Consider the following 17,378-nt stretch of genomic DNA (forward strand, 5'->3'; position numbering starts at 1 on the left):
GAGAGAGAGAGTGTGTGTGTGTGTGTGTGTGTGTGTGTGTGTGTGTGTGTGTGTGTGTGTGTGTGTGTGTGAGTGTGTGTGTGTGTGTGTGTGTGTGTGTGTGTGCGCGCGCGCGCGTGCGTACGTGGTGTGTGCTCCAGCAAAGTATTCTGGAAGAGTAGTTCGACATCATCACAACTTGCCCAGGCCATTGACGTGCTTCTGCTGAGGTTTTTGTGGGGATGTGTCCTTGACTTTGAGCTGTTCTTGCATTTGGGCCAGCATCTGCTGCATGCGCAAGATCTGAAAGCAGTAATGGATCAAGCGTTACGAAAAAATACAAACAAACAAAACAAACAAGCAAACAAACAAACAAGTAAACGACAACAACATAACATTTATGTCTGAATGATGAGACATGTGTTCATGTTGGAGATGAAATCTTCGAAAGTTCATAATATCACATGAACTGTAATGCATGTACACCTCTTGTTCTAAAAAGAAGGGAGGACATATGGTAAGGGCAATAACTCGCTCACCTCTTGCACCAATTTCAACAAAACTTCGAAGAAACATAATTCAATCAAGGGGATGTCAATTTTATAAGTATGGAGAAAATCAGTCAAATTGTTTTTAAAATATTAGGTCTAAAGAATTTGAACCAAAAATGAGTAAAACGGTAAGTTTTACTTCTTAAAATCATTCAGCTACATGAGTGAGATTGGCCTGTTCTGGTTTCAGGACAAGGGCAGTTAGGACCGAATTCAGATGGATAGCTTATCGTGCTGAGAAAGATTTGAAGAAGATCGGGAAAGAGAAGATATCATACTTTATTGTTGAGGAGACCCGATTCCAGCAGAGTGAAACTATACCGCACACATCAAGAGTGGCCCTTGCACGTTACGAGCCAAAAACTTATAAATGAATGGCCACCATATTCCCCGATTTCAGCCCCCTTGACTATTTCCTGATGTTTCCTTTTCCAGAGCAGATCTATACGGAAATAATCTCATAACAATCAAGCCGTTGAAACGCAATGCTGAACCGTGCGTCCAAAGAAAAACATGTCAAAAGGTCGTTCAAATTTTCAATCCACGTCTTCGAGTTTGTCCAGACATTAGTTATCAACACCTGGAATATACAACTTAAATAGCCACCACTTTCCTGAATTTATTTAGAAATTAAGTGAAAATGTTTGACGATATTTTCTTAAATGCACAAAAACACATTACGGTTGAATTTTAAGAAATTGCAAATTTTGTGCTTTTTGAAAATTTGGTGGACACTAAAAAGACATGGTATCTCTCGAACACGTGCATTGATGTCCTTCATATCAACAAAAATAACGTCCACGCGGTTGAATTTTATAATATATTCCATGTTCTGCGCAAAACGGTCAAAAGATGGCCCGAGTTATTGCCGTTTGCACGGGTCCTCTTTTCTTTGACACCTAGTGTTAAGTGTGCTGTTTTTTATATCAGAATCCTGAAGCCCTTAAGGGTGACTCATCAAGGTAAAATAATTAATACTTCTTGCTTAATAGGCAATTGAAAAGAATAAACAAGAAAAAAGGAACCAAACACCATTCTGACATTAATATTGCTTCTAGTTTCCCCAGTGGGCCAAGTCCTCAGGACCAGAATAATAAGGTAAGGAACCATAGTAATAATAATGATTTTTGTCAATTTATCCATATCTTCAAAAGAACACAAAAATAATGATGTAAATCTCTCATCAATAATAGAGAGCAGGGGGAAAAGGGTAGACAAAACGAACCTTCTAGTCACCCACAAAATGTATCATTTTAAAATAGGACTAACTTTGTAAAACGTAAACAAAGAACACACAATACGAGCAACCAAAACTCCACAAAAATTTAAGCTTTTAATAAAAGAGTAACCCAACGTTACCTTTCCTTATAAAACAGGAAAAGAAAATCAAACAGAACACCAAATAGAACCCCCCCCCCCACCAAATTCCTTCCCTCAATATTCTAGCAAAATAAGCCAAGCATTTCACCTCTGCATCTTTCTGTTCCAGAAGTTTGTCAGTGTCTGCTACAGCTTCAAAGTTGGGGGCAGAATCTCTTTTCAGTTTCCTGTGACGTAATAAAAGCTCGTCAGTATAGGTCTTTTTTGTTTTTGTAGAGGGTTTTATGGCGCTCTCAACTGCATAAGGTCATATGAGCGCCAAGTCAAGGTCTGACATTGTCAATAAATGCATCAACAACAGAGGAGATTTTTCTTAAAAACGCAAAATAGAAGATATATGTTTAAGATGACTCGTGACTTTTACTTTGGCCACAGAGATTAAGTCTGACACTCAGGCACATTATAAGCATTATAAAACTTCTTGTCCACTCGTGGATGTGAACTGCTTTAGAGATTCTTTGTTGGTTTCAGCATTTTAAATTCGTGAAGCCTCTGTGAGCTTCCGATGAAATATCAGAAGAAAAACCTTACTTTAACATAAAGTAATAAGAGCAAAAAGTCACATTGATGGTGAGAGGTATTCTGTCAGTGAAAGCACTCGTTAGCGAATATTTCACAGCTCAGCTGGAGAGAAAGCTCGTGGGCCTAGGAGTATATCTTGAGGTCCAACATAATTTTCACTAATAGTACAATAAAAATGTAAGTATATAAACCCAACATCATAAAAAAATAATAAATCTAAACGTTGTCCCTCCTGGTCCACTGCTGCTATTATCTGTGTAAATTATTTGCCTTCATTGGAACTGCGCCACCTTGGTCTATAGTCAAAATATCAGATTCTGCTGTCGCCTGATATCAGCCCGATGGCCAAAAGGTTGGCAGGTGACCGTGAACTTTTTATATGGTGAAAACCCATGTTCCTGTATATATAAAATGTGATAGGAAATGGATAAATAAAAAATCGGGCTCCGTCACGGGGACCTATCTATGTTTTTGCAGGTACTTGCCAACGTCCAACTCTGTATCTGTTGTAGGTTTATGGAAAAAGTGACTCGTGTGTTTCTAAGTTGCCAAATATATTTATAATAGATATAGAGATTGATTCTCTTTTCCGCTTTCGTGGTTGCACACTCCAGCATTTCGAAGGTGTGGAAAGCAGTGCGCACAGCTAGTGAACGGAAACCTCACTTGTTTACAATGGTGTCTTAGAAGATGGACTTTCCCAAGATTAGATCTAAACGAAACTAATGAAAAACTGAAAGTTAAAATTAAACTACAGTGACTCCAGGCTCCTCAATAAAAACTGTGCACCCTTTAAATGGTTCTGAACAGCCATTTATTTTGTCAAATTCGAAAGTTAAGTGGTTCGAAAGTTTTAGGCGGCCAAAGTGACGAACGTTCACAAATATAATATATAGAGATTACATAATACATACTCAGAGGCACAAGAATCGAGAAAATCTAAAGCATGAACAAAACACACAACAGTCACTACACCCAACAAGGGTGTGTCATGTGTAATTTTAATTTACGCAGCCGCGAGAGTGTCAATTAGTATGTTTTATAGCGTGGTTTTAGCGTCACTACGTTATTCCTGTGTCCTTGACGCCTGTAACAATAATGTTTATTTAATGCTGACCCGTAAGCTGCGATAACCGCTCTGCATCTTCGTCCCTTAGAGTTCAATCCACTTTGGACTTGTGCCCACAACTAGCCGACGGCTCTAGCTAATTAAAGAGCCACTTGTAGCGGCAGTTGCCGCTTCTGGATATCGTGTCAAACGGGCTCAATATGATTTAAGTATGAATGAGCCGAATGGGGCTAGAAAGCAATGTGTGTCACAAGGGCAGTTTGAGGTCTCGCGTCGTCTTGCTGGAAAAAGAAATGTGGATGCTTCTGGAAAAAGAGCAACCCATAAAGCTGAAGAATTTGGTCAATGTAGCGCGGACCTGTGATCCTATTTCCTTCGTCTACAACCCATTGTCTGTGAGAATACTGGTCTAATTCTTTGGATAAGGGCGATGACTCCACAAATCATGACTCTTGCCCTTCCCATGGGTCTCTCTCCACGACGTTGGCATCAGTGTAGCCCGTCAAGTGTTGACCAATTTTCCGGATCAACGCAGAGTCGGCACTCGTCGGTGAATAACACCCTTCTCAAATGTTTGTTCCTCCAGTTCATGTGAGCTTGTGCACACAGAAGCCGGTCACGGCAGTGCTGAGGGGTCAGAATTGGCCGGCAACATGGGCGTCGTCCCGTTCAACCGATGGTGTTCTAGGTGTTTTTGAAGGCTGTCAGGAGTGGATCCATCCGGTATTGGCGCACCATGAGGCGATCTTGAGTGGCAGTTGTTGCCCTTGGTCGTCCGACTCGGGGGAGGTCATTGGTTGCGTTGGCAGCTCGAAACCGGTTCTGTAGTCTGGAGATTGTCGAGACATGTACGCCTGTAACATTTGCTACACGGTTAGGCAGACTTGCCAGCCTATAGTCGTCCAATAGCTCCCTAACGTCTTTCTGATGAAAGTCTCGGCATCTTGATGCTGCTTTTATGTTCAGATGAAAAGTTGCAGACTTCAACTTAAGTTAAGGACCACCTTGACACTCAGACAGCCCTGGTTTAAAAAAAAAAATCGAAAAAAGAGAGAAAAGAATGTTCCTAATTTTTTCCCCTCTGAAAATGCGTATTGCAAAGGGGCAAAACCACCACGTGCAGCACGGAAATCCTCGGGGAATTTGTGGCACATTTCCTGTTCTTTATCGCTTTGTGTGGGACACCGTGAACATTCATCAGTTAAAATTTCTGGTGCACGTCATAAACGGACGTACGGTATCGAACTGTGCTCACTTTGGTGTCATTATAAGCGTCGTTTGCGCAAAATCAAGTATCACATCAACATGCCATCAAGACGAAAGCTGGGAGACTTTGAACGTGCCAGAGATATGGTATGGCTGCAGGATGGAGTTGGAGCCCGAGAAGTTGCCAGAATTTTTTATATCGTTTTTAATTAGCAACATATCCCAGATTTTAACATAATATTACCGAAATTCCCCTTAAAATCTTATCAATAAAGCTATATTGATATAGAACGTAGTAATATGAAAAATATTCCATAAATAAAAAAAGCCTCTAACAGGTTGCAACTACGACTACACTAATTGCCCACACTGGGGCCAATTTTCAAGGGAATCCTATAAAACAGCTTCCGAAATATCGCTGCACTAAAACGCCATACCTCTAAAAATATTGCGTTTTAGAGAAAACGCAAAAAAAGCAACAACAAAAACTCGTTCGTATTGGAATTACTTTTTTACGACCGCAAACAGACTAATGCAATGTTTGTCTTTTTCAGTATCACCACCACCAATGATCACCTAGTTTGGAATAGAACTATGTAAAATGAAATAACAATGCAGTTTGGAATATCTCTCTTATTATAAACGATATCACACAATTCCTCTTACAGGTTGCGACTACTGAGTTTACTTTGTGAAAATATTAACTCTGTAGCTTTATTGATAAGAAAATTATGCTAGCACTAAAATAACGTTTTATAGAATAGTCATGGAAAATTACATTCATTTATCAGATAACAGCGTTAAGGGGGTTCATGATCCAGCTCTAAACTCCCCGCTCGGTAGGGACCGCCACGGGCAGCAGGTGGCGCCCGATCGTCATCCAGCTACTAGCTGCAAAAATAAGCAACTTAACATAGCCACATGGAATGTAAGAACAATGTACCAGAAAGGCAAATTAGATATTATAAAAACAGGAAATGGATTGGATGAAGCTAAATATGTTAGGCCTTTCAGAAGTTAGATGGGAGGGGGGAGGCTTGATTAAAAGAGGATCCAAAACAATTATATATTCAGGAAGAAAAACCCATGAAAGAGGAGTCGGAATTTTATTTGACGAAGCAACAGCAAAGAGCATCAAAGGTTTTTGGGGAGTGTCAGATAGAGTCATAGTGGCTAAATTAGAGGGAAAACCTTTTGACATAGGTGTCATCCAAATATATGCACCAACATCAGAACACGACAACGAGGAAATTGAGACTTTTTATGAAGACCGTGATAAGGCTATGAAACAGTTAAAATCACAAGATGTAAAGATAGTCATGGGAGACTTTAATGCCAAAGTAGGAAGTATACGTATAGGAGATATAGTTGGGCCATGGGGACTGGGTAAAGAGAATGAACGAGGGGAACCACTGGTAGAATGGTGCAGAGAAAATAATTTTATGATATCAAACACCTGGTATGAAAATCACCCAAGAAGAAGATACACTTGGAAGAGTCCTGGCGATAGAAGTAGAAATCAAATAGACTTTATACTTTTTTAGAAACGTTTTAGAAACTCAATACAATCATCTAAATCAATGCCAGGAGCAGATATAGATGTACACTATAGTACTAGATACAGTACGCCCCTCTCTCGACTTGCTGCGCGATGGCCACATTTGACAGCGGCGTCCGCCATGTTTTTTGTGGCAAGTTGTGTGAAGGGGTTCATGCTAAAGCAATGGGCTAGGCATGTTTTCTGTCTCTCTCATACGCGACAGGCGAGGCTTGGTTCTTGTTGATTTTTTTTACATGGGCGCCGTGGCGTACTATATCTAAATTACTAAATTGCAATAATATGGCGTTGTTTCTACAACTAGATCTACAAATAAATGTATTATTAAATAGATAGAGATAGAGATATGGGCTTTAAAAAAAGAAGAAATAATACAACCTTTATTTCTTCATCAGCACTTTATCTACGAGCGAGGTGGTTTATTTCTTATTGACCGAATCAAAGCGTATAGGGCCTATAGAACTTTTAAAAAGAAGTATGAAAAGATGTGGGTGTCATGGGAACCTCCCTTAACCACCCCACCTTCTCTCTCCTCCCGAATCTCAATACCAACACCCCCCGGCCCCCCCTCAGATATATGAGTTTAGCATTAAATTAAATCAGGATGAGCCATAGGAAAAAAAATCCAGAGTTTTTCAGCTTTTAGGTGTAGGAATGCAATGAAGCTCTTGATAAAGCAAATTCAGTCAAACAAATGATGAATACATGTACTGGTATTTTTTAAAATCGAGTTAAACTTTCCCTTGTGACATTTGAACAGGAAACTGTATTTTTCATTCATATGTTCACTTTTAAAAAAAGTATACTAAATTATAAGTAGTGTTTTCTTATGTCGGTATTAAACTTTGGTTTATATTGATTTTAAGAACTAAAGTAGACCATACAGCACTTAAACTAAAGCTCCTTCTATTGCTGTTTTAAGTAAATCTAATTTTGGACATTAGTAAAACAACTGTGGCAACTCTGGACTCACTAAAGATTTAAAAAAGTGAACTTAAATGTTGTTTTGTAGCCTAGTCAATTGTTTTTCTATTCAATGTAGTGATAACTGAAACAAAAACCTTTACTAAAGTGTTTTTGGACAACATTCAATAAAACAAAACAATAAAAAGTACACTGTTTCAGTTTGATAAAGAAATTTCATGCCCATTGTGAAAAAGATCTAGCTGCTAGTCAACCGTAACTTCACATGGCCCAGAACCTTACTGATGGCTCTTTATGTTTTAAAAAAGAAACCCGGAGTGACTATTTGTGTCTATAAGACATATTATGCACTGAAAATAGATGATGTAATAAAAGAAAACAGACATCACTGAACTGCCTGACAGAACCAGTAAGACGTTAATCCAGAAAGGGACAAGAGGTTTCACATGCTTGCACCTTTAAGAGAATCGCTTTGAATTAAAACATAACGTTAGAATCAAATAAAACATGTAAGACTAAGAGCAGAGACACGCCCACTCACATGTAAACAAACTTTTTAGCCACATTAAAAATGGCCGCCAACAAACTTAAATGTGTCCGTGTCACATAACCTCGTACGGACTTTAGTTTAAAAGGGGGTAACTCTATGGATAGTGACCATGTACCAGTCATGTGCAAAATGCGGATAAGACTAAAGAAACTCAAAAAGTCAAAGTATCAACCTAAATTTGACATAGGTCTTTTAAAGACAAATCAAAAACTGAAAGAACGTTTCACCATAGATGTAAGAAATAAATTTCAAGTCTTGGAAAACATTACTAAATCGGAAGAACTATGGAGGAAAATGAAAGACTCAATAATAGAAGCCGTGGAAGAAAATATCCCCCCGAAAGCTAAAAAAACTAATAAAAAATGGATGACCCAGGACATTTTAAAACTAATGGAAGAGAGAAGAAAGGCAAAATCAAATGTGGAAAAGTACACCATCTTAAACAGGGAAATAAAGAAAAAATGCAACGAACCAAAAGAAACATGGATAAATGATCAGTGTCAACAAATAGAGAAGAACCAAAACAAAGACAGCAAATACATGCATTCCAAAATCAAAGAAGTAAGTGGGATAAAAAGATGCTCAAATACAGGATGCATAAGATCAAAGGGAGGAGATATTTTAATGGACAACGGGGATGTCTTAAACAGATGGTCAGAATACATAGAAGAACTTTTCAAAGATAATAGAGGAGAAAAACCGGTAATAAAGAATGAAATAAATGGACCACCAATACTGAAAGCAGAAGTACAAGCTGCCATTAAGAAAATGAAACAAGGAAAAGCCACAGGACCGGATAATATTCCAGTTGAAGTGATTGTGGCGCTTGAAGAACTAGGCTCCTAAATGCTATTTATGACAGCGGTGAGATCCCAGAAGATATGATGAAGTCAGTTTTTATAGCTGTACCTTAAACACCAGGTGCCACTGAGTGTGATATGCATAGAACAATTAGCCTTATGAGTCATTTTACAAAAATATTGCTGCGAGTAATAATGGGAAGATTAAGAAAAAGTGTAAGACCAGAGATATCTAAAACACAATTCGGCTTTGTTCCTGACAAGGGCACCAGAAATGCTATATAAATGTTAATGGAAAGATGTATTGAAGCACAGAAAGATCTGTATTTTATTTTTCATAGATTATTCAAAGGCGTTTGATAAAGTTAGACATAATGAGCTGTTTAAAATACTGGAAAAGCTAGACATAGATGGAAAAGATCTAAGAATTATCAGAAATTTGTACTGGGACCAAAACGCTGCTGTACGAATTAATGGAGAATACAGTGAATATAAGAGGATCAGGCGAGGAGTGAGGCAAGGATGTGTTATGTCAACAGACTTCTTTAACATGCACAGTGAAACAATCCTTAGAAACATAGGCCTCAAAGTAAATTGAGAAAATATTAATAACATCAGGTATGCAGATGACACAGTTTTAAAAGCAGGCTCCGAAAAGGACCTTCAATTGCTTCTAGATACTGTTGTAACAGAAAGTGAACGTAAAGGATTATTGTTGAATTTAAAGAAAACAGAATGCATGGTAATATAAAAAAAAGCAGCAAACCCTAGTTGTAATCTCATTAGCAAAGGTGAAAAGATCAAACAAGTCCAACAGTTTAAATATCTCGGATATATGATAACATCTAACGCCAAATGTTCCACAGAAATAAAAAGGAGAACTACAATGGCTAAGGCTAGTTTCAATAAAATGAAGCCAATCCTGAAAAATAGAAACTTCTCAATGAACACCAAAATGAAAGTCCTGAAATGCTATGTTTGGTCAACCCTTCTATATGGCTGTGAATGCTGGACAATCACTAAAGACAGTGAAAATAAAATAGAAGCAACAGAAATGTGGTTTCTTAGGAGACTGCTAAGAGTATCGTGGAAGGAAAAGAAATCAAATGAGGTAGTGCTTGATGAAGCCCACGTGGGACGCTCAATGTTAAAAACAATCAGGAAACGACAAATGCAGTTTTTGGGACACCTGAATAGACATAAGGGTCTTGAACATCTAGCTCTCACTCGCAAAATTGAGGGCAAGCGAGGCAGGGGTAGGCCCAGAACAACATACTTAGGGAACCTAAACAAATGGGTAGCAGGAAAAGATCAGGGAAACGTAGCTTTTTTGAGAGCATCCGAGCAAAGGAATGAATGGAAAACCATGATCGCCGATGTCTGTCGCAGATCTGGCACTGGGTGATGATGAGAGGGTCGTGGCACCCTAAAGTGTAAAAATTTGCCCGGAGCGCAGAACTAAAGTACATCTGACTACCTGAATAACGTACAAGACTCCCAAAGTCATATATAATCCCCTTAAATGATTGCTAAGTCTGTTATAACGGATTTTGAGAAAAGCATGCCTGTCTTCCCTTAACTTATGTTGAAGTCTATATATTGGCCAGGCCTACGTGAACTCAGGAACACGAGCTCACTATTCAAACGGTGTGGCACTTGAGTACCGTGAGCTTCGATTGTTCTTTAGTTTTTGTAGCATAAATGATAAATCAAAGCATTGCATTGTTTGAATGAGGTCAATATACCAGGTTGAGACAATGCTTCAATATAACATCTAAACAGTACTCGCCAATGGAAACTTTGATTAGTGTGTGTCAGTCAAGGGAAACAAGGGATACGGGTCTACTCACACTCGCTCCTTCTGTGTACCGCTCATCTGTGTTCGGATGTGCGTGGCACGGTAGTTTTCATAATGCACGTCCGAAGTGACGTCCTTCAAGTCCTGCATGTGAGTGCTGGGGACACAAAGTACCGGTCAAAGTGACAGATGGGTAACGGGGAAGTAAAATTCATTCTGAGGAAAAAATATAAGTGTTTTTACGCCCTCATCGACACAATTTAGATCGTTTAGGAGGTGGGCTAATAGGGCCAGCCCAGGCTGAGACGGGCACACTTAAACATCCAAACAGAAAGACCAAGACGCACCAGACCGTGGGATTTCTGGTTACCACGGATAAGTGCTCAATCACTAAACGACAATGGAAATGACATCCAGCTCTTTCATTACCAAACTACTTAAATCATTCTGACCAAGTCATTTTTTGCGGCCAACTTTTCTTGTCCGATTGCAGTTAGATGAAACGCCATGATTTCTTCTATTCACTCAAAAGAAAAAAGAGAAAATAATCAAATATACTGAAAACAACAACAACAACCCCTAAAAAACCCAAAACAAAAAAATCACCCCCTCCCCCAAAGCAACAACAACAAAACCTCTCCAGGGCAACGAATCTTCTATAGAAAACGGCATTTTGACTGTAAATCACAAAAGACATCACTCAACCACTGTCTTCCATTTATTAGTTAGGCTATAACTTGAATTACAAAAAAACCAAAGGAATGCCCAAATTCTCCCATGCATACAAATCCAACCAGTAACATCAGATAGAGTAACATCTTGCTCTCATCCTGTCTCACTGGGCGTATTGATTGTCATTACGTCAACATAGGATTATCAAGTTGCAAAGTTGTTTGTGCTTCCCCAATTTATCTGTGACAGTGCGTCTATCCCGCTGGTCATGGGGTCTGCATGAATCGAGTTGTACGTTTCGCAGTGTGTACTTAGAAAGGAGGCACACCGATCGCACGTGTGAGGTCCTCATACCCTGTCTAGATAATTGAATAAGCGTGGATGTATCCTCCACTCGTATTTGCTTGACAGGCGGCTCAGGTAGTCTGCCAAAATTTTCCTGTCCACTTAAGTCTTTGGCTTTCATCACTATGTTGTCTTCGAGGGTCAAGGCCCATATATTGATGGCTATTTGTGATAGCGGCTGACTGATGCCGCCTTGCAAATTGATGTAAGCCACAGTTGTTACGTAGTCGGTTAATATCGACACTGATTTTCCTTTCAGTTGCGCAAGAAATGCCTGCAATGTCAAGTAGACCGCCATCATTTCCCTTTCGTTCGAGTGCTTTAACTTCAAGGACGAATCCCAAAAACTGTGAGCATAGCTATGACGACCAAATAGGGGGTGCCCACATACGCGTTCGGGTCGGGTCGGGTCTGGTCGTGCCTATCGGGTCGGGGTTTCAGTGCACACTACAGCCCCGCTGCGATTGTACTCGACGACCTGGAAGTAGAGAAACCTTTAACCTACATGCGACTACACAGAGGGCGTAAACCCGGGCTACAGTTGGCTGGGCCTTTAACCCATGAATCCATAAAATATGCCTGCCGTACTCTTGGACTGTGTGTGTGTGTGCGTGTGTGTGCGCGCGCGTGCGTGTGTGTGTGCGCGCGCGCGCGTGTGTGTGTGTGTATGTGTGTGTGTGTGTGTGTGTGTGTGTGTGTGTGTGCGTGTGTGTTCGTGGGTGCTTGCTTGCTTGCTAACTTGCTTTAGTCTACGTGTCCACCAAAATAAGGCCATTTCCAGGCCAAGCTAATGTACGAAGTTTTTGCACGGTGTAGAAGCGACAAAAAAAACCCCGCGTCCACCGACATCAGACCAGCTAAACCTATTTTTAGCCCAGTGTGTAATGATTACGAGTACAACAGACAGCACTGACGATTTATTTACCACTTTAAAAAGCTAAAAAGCAACAAATTATAATTATAGGAAACATTGTTGGTAAGTTGGGAGGATGAGAAGAAGGGAAAAAAAAAAAGAAGCTGGGACTGGGATTCGAACCCACGCTCACAAAATAATATTGTGCGTTTCAAACGCAGACACACTGTTCACTCGGCCATCAGAACTTTCATCAGCGAAGGATAAATTAAGCTTCATATTTACAGCACTGTTTCAGGAAAGGCAAAAGCGACATAATAAATCGAGATATAGATCTAGAATCTAGGCCTAGATCTAGTGGACCTGTAGATAAGGTCTGGAGAAAACTAAAAATTGGCGGAAAATGGGAAGCACTAAACGTTAGAGAACGTAGATCTAGACACGTCCAAAGCTAGATTCTTGGTCTAACATGGCCTGTAAATATAGTAAGCCCTCCTGAGAACGAAATAATCTAGATCTAGATCTAGGTCAAGGGCTTTGATTTCATTTTTTCTGCTGTTTTTCAGCCCAAATCTGCTATTGTACAACATATTATAATGAGATATAACTATATTGATCATGTAAAGTGCAATGAAGAAGCAAAAATGTACTTAAAGATTCAAATTTCCTTCCAAAATGAGTCGAATCGAGGCCATTGGTCAACACGTGACTCTGCCTTGTTGTGATTGGCTGCAAACCACCCGATCGCGCGATTCGCAGACCAGAAAACAAACGCGTTTGTTTTTGTAGGTCACCGATCACGTCGATCGGTTTGTGCCACGATGGCCGCTTTGCGCCCTCAATTTGGCTATCCCTGACTACCCGATGGGCCGACCCGACCCGATCTCGTATGTGGGCACCCCCTATAAGCCCTCCGTCAGTCTAGCCCTCCACACTGGCCTTCCTGTGATGCATCGGTCTCGATTGTCACACAATCTGTACATTTTAAAGAGAAAGATTTACCGTTTCAAAGGTAAAGGGCCTCACAACACTACTCTAAGTTTTTCTGCACTGGCTCAGTTAAGTAAAGAGTATCTTGCCATCTGGACTTCTGTGTCAGAAGACGATATACGTTCCTCAGAAAGAGTTTTGTCGGTATAATTGATTGCCTTTGTCATTGAAACCAACTCACCCGCAATTCTAGCCAAACATCAGGCTGAGCCAAGACCGTGTTTAAGAGCTCTCTTTATGTCTCCTCCAGGGCAAGGCGGAGTCCTTGGTTTTGTACTGGGTCTAGCATTTGTAGGAGGTGATGTTTTGCCAACTTGACAGCCGTAGTCAAGCCTGGATCGGACAAGGGAAATGTATAGGCGGAGAAGGTGTTTTGAGTCCACGCCCCACTCCGGATGTGATAGAATTTTTAAAGCAATGAATACTTTCTGGCACCTCACGCGAAGACCTTTTATGTGTGGGATTAATGTGAGTTTCTTGTCAAATATAATGCCGAGGAAACGAGCCTGGTCCTGGACGGGACTCCTTTCCCCGTATAGCGTAAAATCCGGCTGCAGCACACGTCTGCCTGATCGGCAGAAGTGTACGGCAACCATCTTTGACGGGGCAAACTTGAAACCGTTATTATTTGCACATTTTTCAGGTTTGTGAAGCTGCGTTTGCAGCTGCCTTTCCATAGATCTTAGTTGAGGATTTTTGGAACGGTAACATATCAGGAAGTCGTCAGCGTATAACGAGCTGGCGATGCTATTTCAGAGGGACTTAACAATGGAATGCATTTTAATTTCGAAGAGGAGAGGATGCATCCCTGGGGAACACATTACTCCTGTTTGTGGGGATCTGAAAGGGAGGATCTGACATGGTTTTTCAGGAATTTGACACTGAAAGCAGGGAGGTGACTGCGTCTGCAGAGAACGTGCAGGTCTCTGATAATGCCGTACTTGCGTCGAAAGCTTTTTCTAGGTAAAAAAGATGACGATCATATTGCCTCCTCAGGCAAACGTCTCGCGTATAAAGGTCTCCAGGCGGACCTTGTGATCCAGAGTGGATAGAGTTTTCCTGAATCCGCACTGGACACCTCTCAGTCAGTCTGTCGTCTCCAGAAACCACATGAGTCGCCTGTAAATCACTTTTTAAAAATAAGTTTGCATAGACAGCTCGTTAATGCTATTGGTCTGTAATTGAATAGGTGTGTGTGTGGTCGTTGTTAGGTTTGGGTATTGGAATGACAGTGGTGAGACGCCAAGACTCCGGAAAGGAGTGCGACGCCACATGTCGTTGTATATGTTTAGTAAGTGTTTCTGTGGGTATATGTCTAATGATCTGGTTGTGGATAATGTCATCCGGACCCGGGGCTGTATTGCCCAGGTCCGAGATGCATGATGTTAGTTAGCCAATTGTGAAGTCTGCATTGTAGGTTTCAGTGTTGTTTGAGTGGAATTTCAAGTGTTGTTGTTCTCTTTTAGTTTTGATTTTACGGAAGGTGGTGCTTTAGTTTGCGTTGGATGGGTTTATGGAGGGAGTTGTAGCTATTGTGTTTGCGATGTTTACCTTGTTTCAGACGTGGTTCCATCCGGCCTCTGAACAGCTCGAGCTTTTAAATAATTAATTAATTAAGTTTTCTGAGGTGGTATTGTCGTCGGCTCTCCGATATGTTGCCTTCTTTTTCTTTACTGCATCATCGCATTCCCCCGAGAACCAGATCTTGTTCTTCCGGGGTTTTAGTGATATTTTTTTGTATGTATATTTGTGACAAATTTCTAGAAGAGTTTCACGGAATTTGTTATAGTTGAGATCGAAAGTGGGGTTCAAAATCTTGGAACATTTTTATAGCGAACCCGTGCTTTTTTAAAATTGAAGCGTTCTGGGAACGGGTCGTTTTGGAGGCTATTGTTTTTAAAAAGAATTGGGAAATGGTCCGTACAGTCATCCAGCACAGATCACTCCCGATCTGAGACTAGGTCAGGGCTAGAAAAGGTGAGGTCAAGGGATGCCAAAAGTGAATCTGTTTCTGTAAGTGAGGAACCTATCATTTAAGAGGCAGATGCTGTTTTGAAAACAAAATTCTATTATTTTTCCTTTATGGTTGTGGGTGTGTCTCCCCAAAAGCTGCTGTGGGCATTAAAATCACCTTGCTCCCTTTGGGAGCCGGAGCTTTAAATCATTTAGTTGAATTATTTTGAGGGGGAAATTTGGTGGGATATAAAAAGAGCAGATCGTGATTGGTCTCTGCAGAGTGACCCGAATAGCAGTAGCCTGGAGGGTTGTCCTAAGATGTGCTCGTCTGTGAAGTGTTGTTGTCAGTGTTGATGGTGGTTCCATCTGAAGCAGTCTGATTCTCCGTGTGAATATGCTGATGATAAGCAGTAAATTCTTTTAAGTCTCTTAAGTCTATAGTTGAAGCCGGGGTGAACCTTGTCTCCTGGATACAGGCCACAAGCGGGCACAGTGTGGCCTGTAAGTGTCGCAATTCTGAAATGGAAGGTCAGAGTCCGCCGGCATTCCCTTGCAGGATTGCCATTAAGAGGGCCTTTTCAGTTTGGAGCTCAAAGGCCCCGGTTTTGAAACTCCCTGACTGCTCCTTGCGGGGGAGGCAGAGGGTTTTCTAGGCTGCCGTCCTTGATTGGACAGCAGGCTACTGGGGGATTCGGAGGAGGAGTGACGGGCTCCGCTCTACCGGGGGACAGACCTGTCATCCTCCATTGATAGGGGGCTGTCTGCTCGAGGGATAGGGGTAGGTGGAGCAGACGGAGGAGCTGGGAGGAGGAGGGAGGGGGCACCTCACACTCCATCAGAGGGGTGGGGCTTGGGAGGAAGAAGAAAAAGAAGGAATAGAAGAGGGGGGAAGGGAAGAAGAGGGGGTGGAGGAAGAGTCCACCCCGTCCTCTCCTACAACCCCAAAGTGGTTAGAGAGTGGCACCTCAAAGGTAGGAGCCACAAGGATAGTAGCGATTTTTTTTAGGTTTCAACGTAGAGACATGTCTGCTGACCGCGAGCTTTGGGAGGTCGTCAGTAGAAATACTGGCCGACCTCGTGACCAGCCGGACTGCATTTAGTATAACCGGGCAGGGACCAGGGTCACAACTGGCGGACAGACCGTCTTTCGGGTCTCCTGAAATGAGCAGCCATTTCGCACTTTCTACTCTTGGATTGCACGTCCTTGGATACAAGTCGGGCAATCCTAACTGAAGGCTGTGTGCTGGCCGTGGCAATTGTGGCAGCAAGGACTAGCCTTGCATTTCTTTTCAGAGTGCCCGGTTTGGCACAGCGAAGACTCACAGCTGCGTGTCGGCATCGCGACTGGATATGGCCGAACTTCTGGCATTTGAAGCAGCGCAGAGGATTCGGCCCATAGGGTCGCACGCCAAGGACCAAGCAAGATGCCCAAACGGTGGCTGGAAGGCGACATGAATCAAAGTCCGAATGATCGTGTTAGGGCCTAGTTTCGAGGGCGGTCTCCCCCCGCTGAAGAGTAATCCGGTGGGCTTGGGTTACACCCTCGCAATTTGCCACAATTTCCTCCATGCTGCAGCCCTTCAGTTCAAGGCTGCAGGTGACGTCCTTCGAGTAGTTTAACTTCTGGTAGCGAGCGGATGTACATGGAACGTCGTCGAAGGTCGTGGTGTTCAGGAGCTTGGTCACTTCTGTCTCTGTTGCGCACTTGTGCACCACAGGACAGCTTCTGTACATTCGTGGGAATGTATCCCAGAACTTTCCGTAGTGCATCTCCCGTCTAGAAAAGATTCAGATCAGTCTTCTTTTTCAGTGCGCCTTCTGCACTGGAGATGGCAACGCATGGCTGCCGAGTAAGCTCCCTGAGAAGAGGTAGGGTTGAGGCAGCGGTAAAGGTCCTTTTACCATTTCGTTTGCCCAGCTCGGCAGTCGCACCCGCTTTAGATTCCATAAGCCTATTGTGGTTGGTTCGACTCAGGGGCTCCCCGCCCGCAACCGAGCTCAACAAAGGGACACATCGCTCTGATTGCCCGCTCTGAGGGACGGATACCTATCTTTTTGCTGTACATGAGGTCAGCGGTGGGCGAGGAAATAGAATAAAGAGAAAAGAAGGAAGGAGAAGAGGTAGATACACCAAAGTAGATGTCGCACACGTATCCCAGAGGGCAGGGGTCCCTGTGCAACACTTCGTCATTGGAGGGGTTTCACATCCTACAGACATTCCCTCG

General features: G+C 42.0%; 1 protein-coding gene across 1 annotated transcript in view; it reads right to left on the reverse strand.

Annotated features, from left to right (window-relative positions):
- Nucleotides 1-57: 57 nt before the first annotated feature.
- Nucleotides 58-17,378, reverse strand: part of LOC101850729 (septin-2) — a gene marked incomplete at its 5' end in the record, with an annotated part of 21,881 nt that continues 4,560 nt past the window's right edge. Inside the window, 3 exon segments of the mRNA XM_005101289.3 lie at nucleotides 58-282; nucleotides 1,999-2,077; nucleotides 10,390-10,494. Of these exon segments, the coding sequence (XP_005101346.2) occupies nucleotides 172-282; nucleotides 1,999-2,077; nucleotides 10,390-10,494 (295 nt within the window).

This window comes from Aplysia californica, unplaced genomic scaffold, assembly GCF_000002075.1.
Source record: "Aplysia californica isolate F4 #8 unplaced genomic scaffold, AplCal3.0 scaffold00277, whole genome shotgun sequence".
In the NCBI taxonomy this organism is placed as follows: Eukaryota; Metazoa; Mollusca; class Gastropoda; order Aplysiida; family Aplysiidae; genus Aplysia; species Aplysia californica.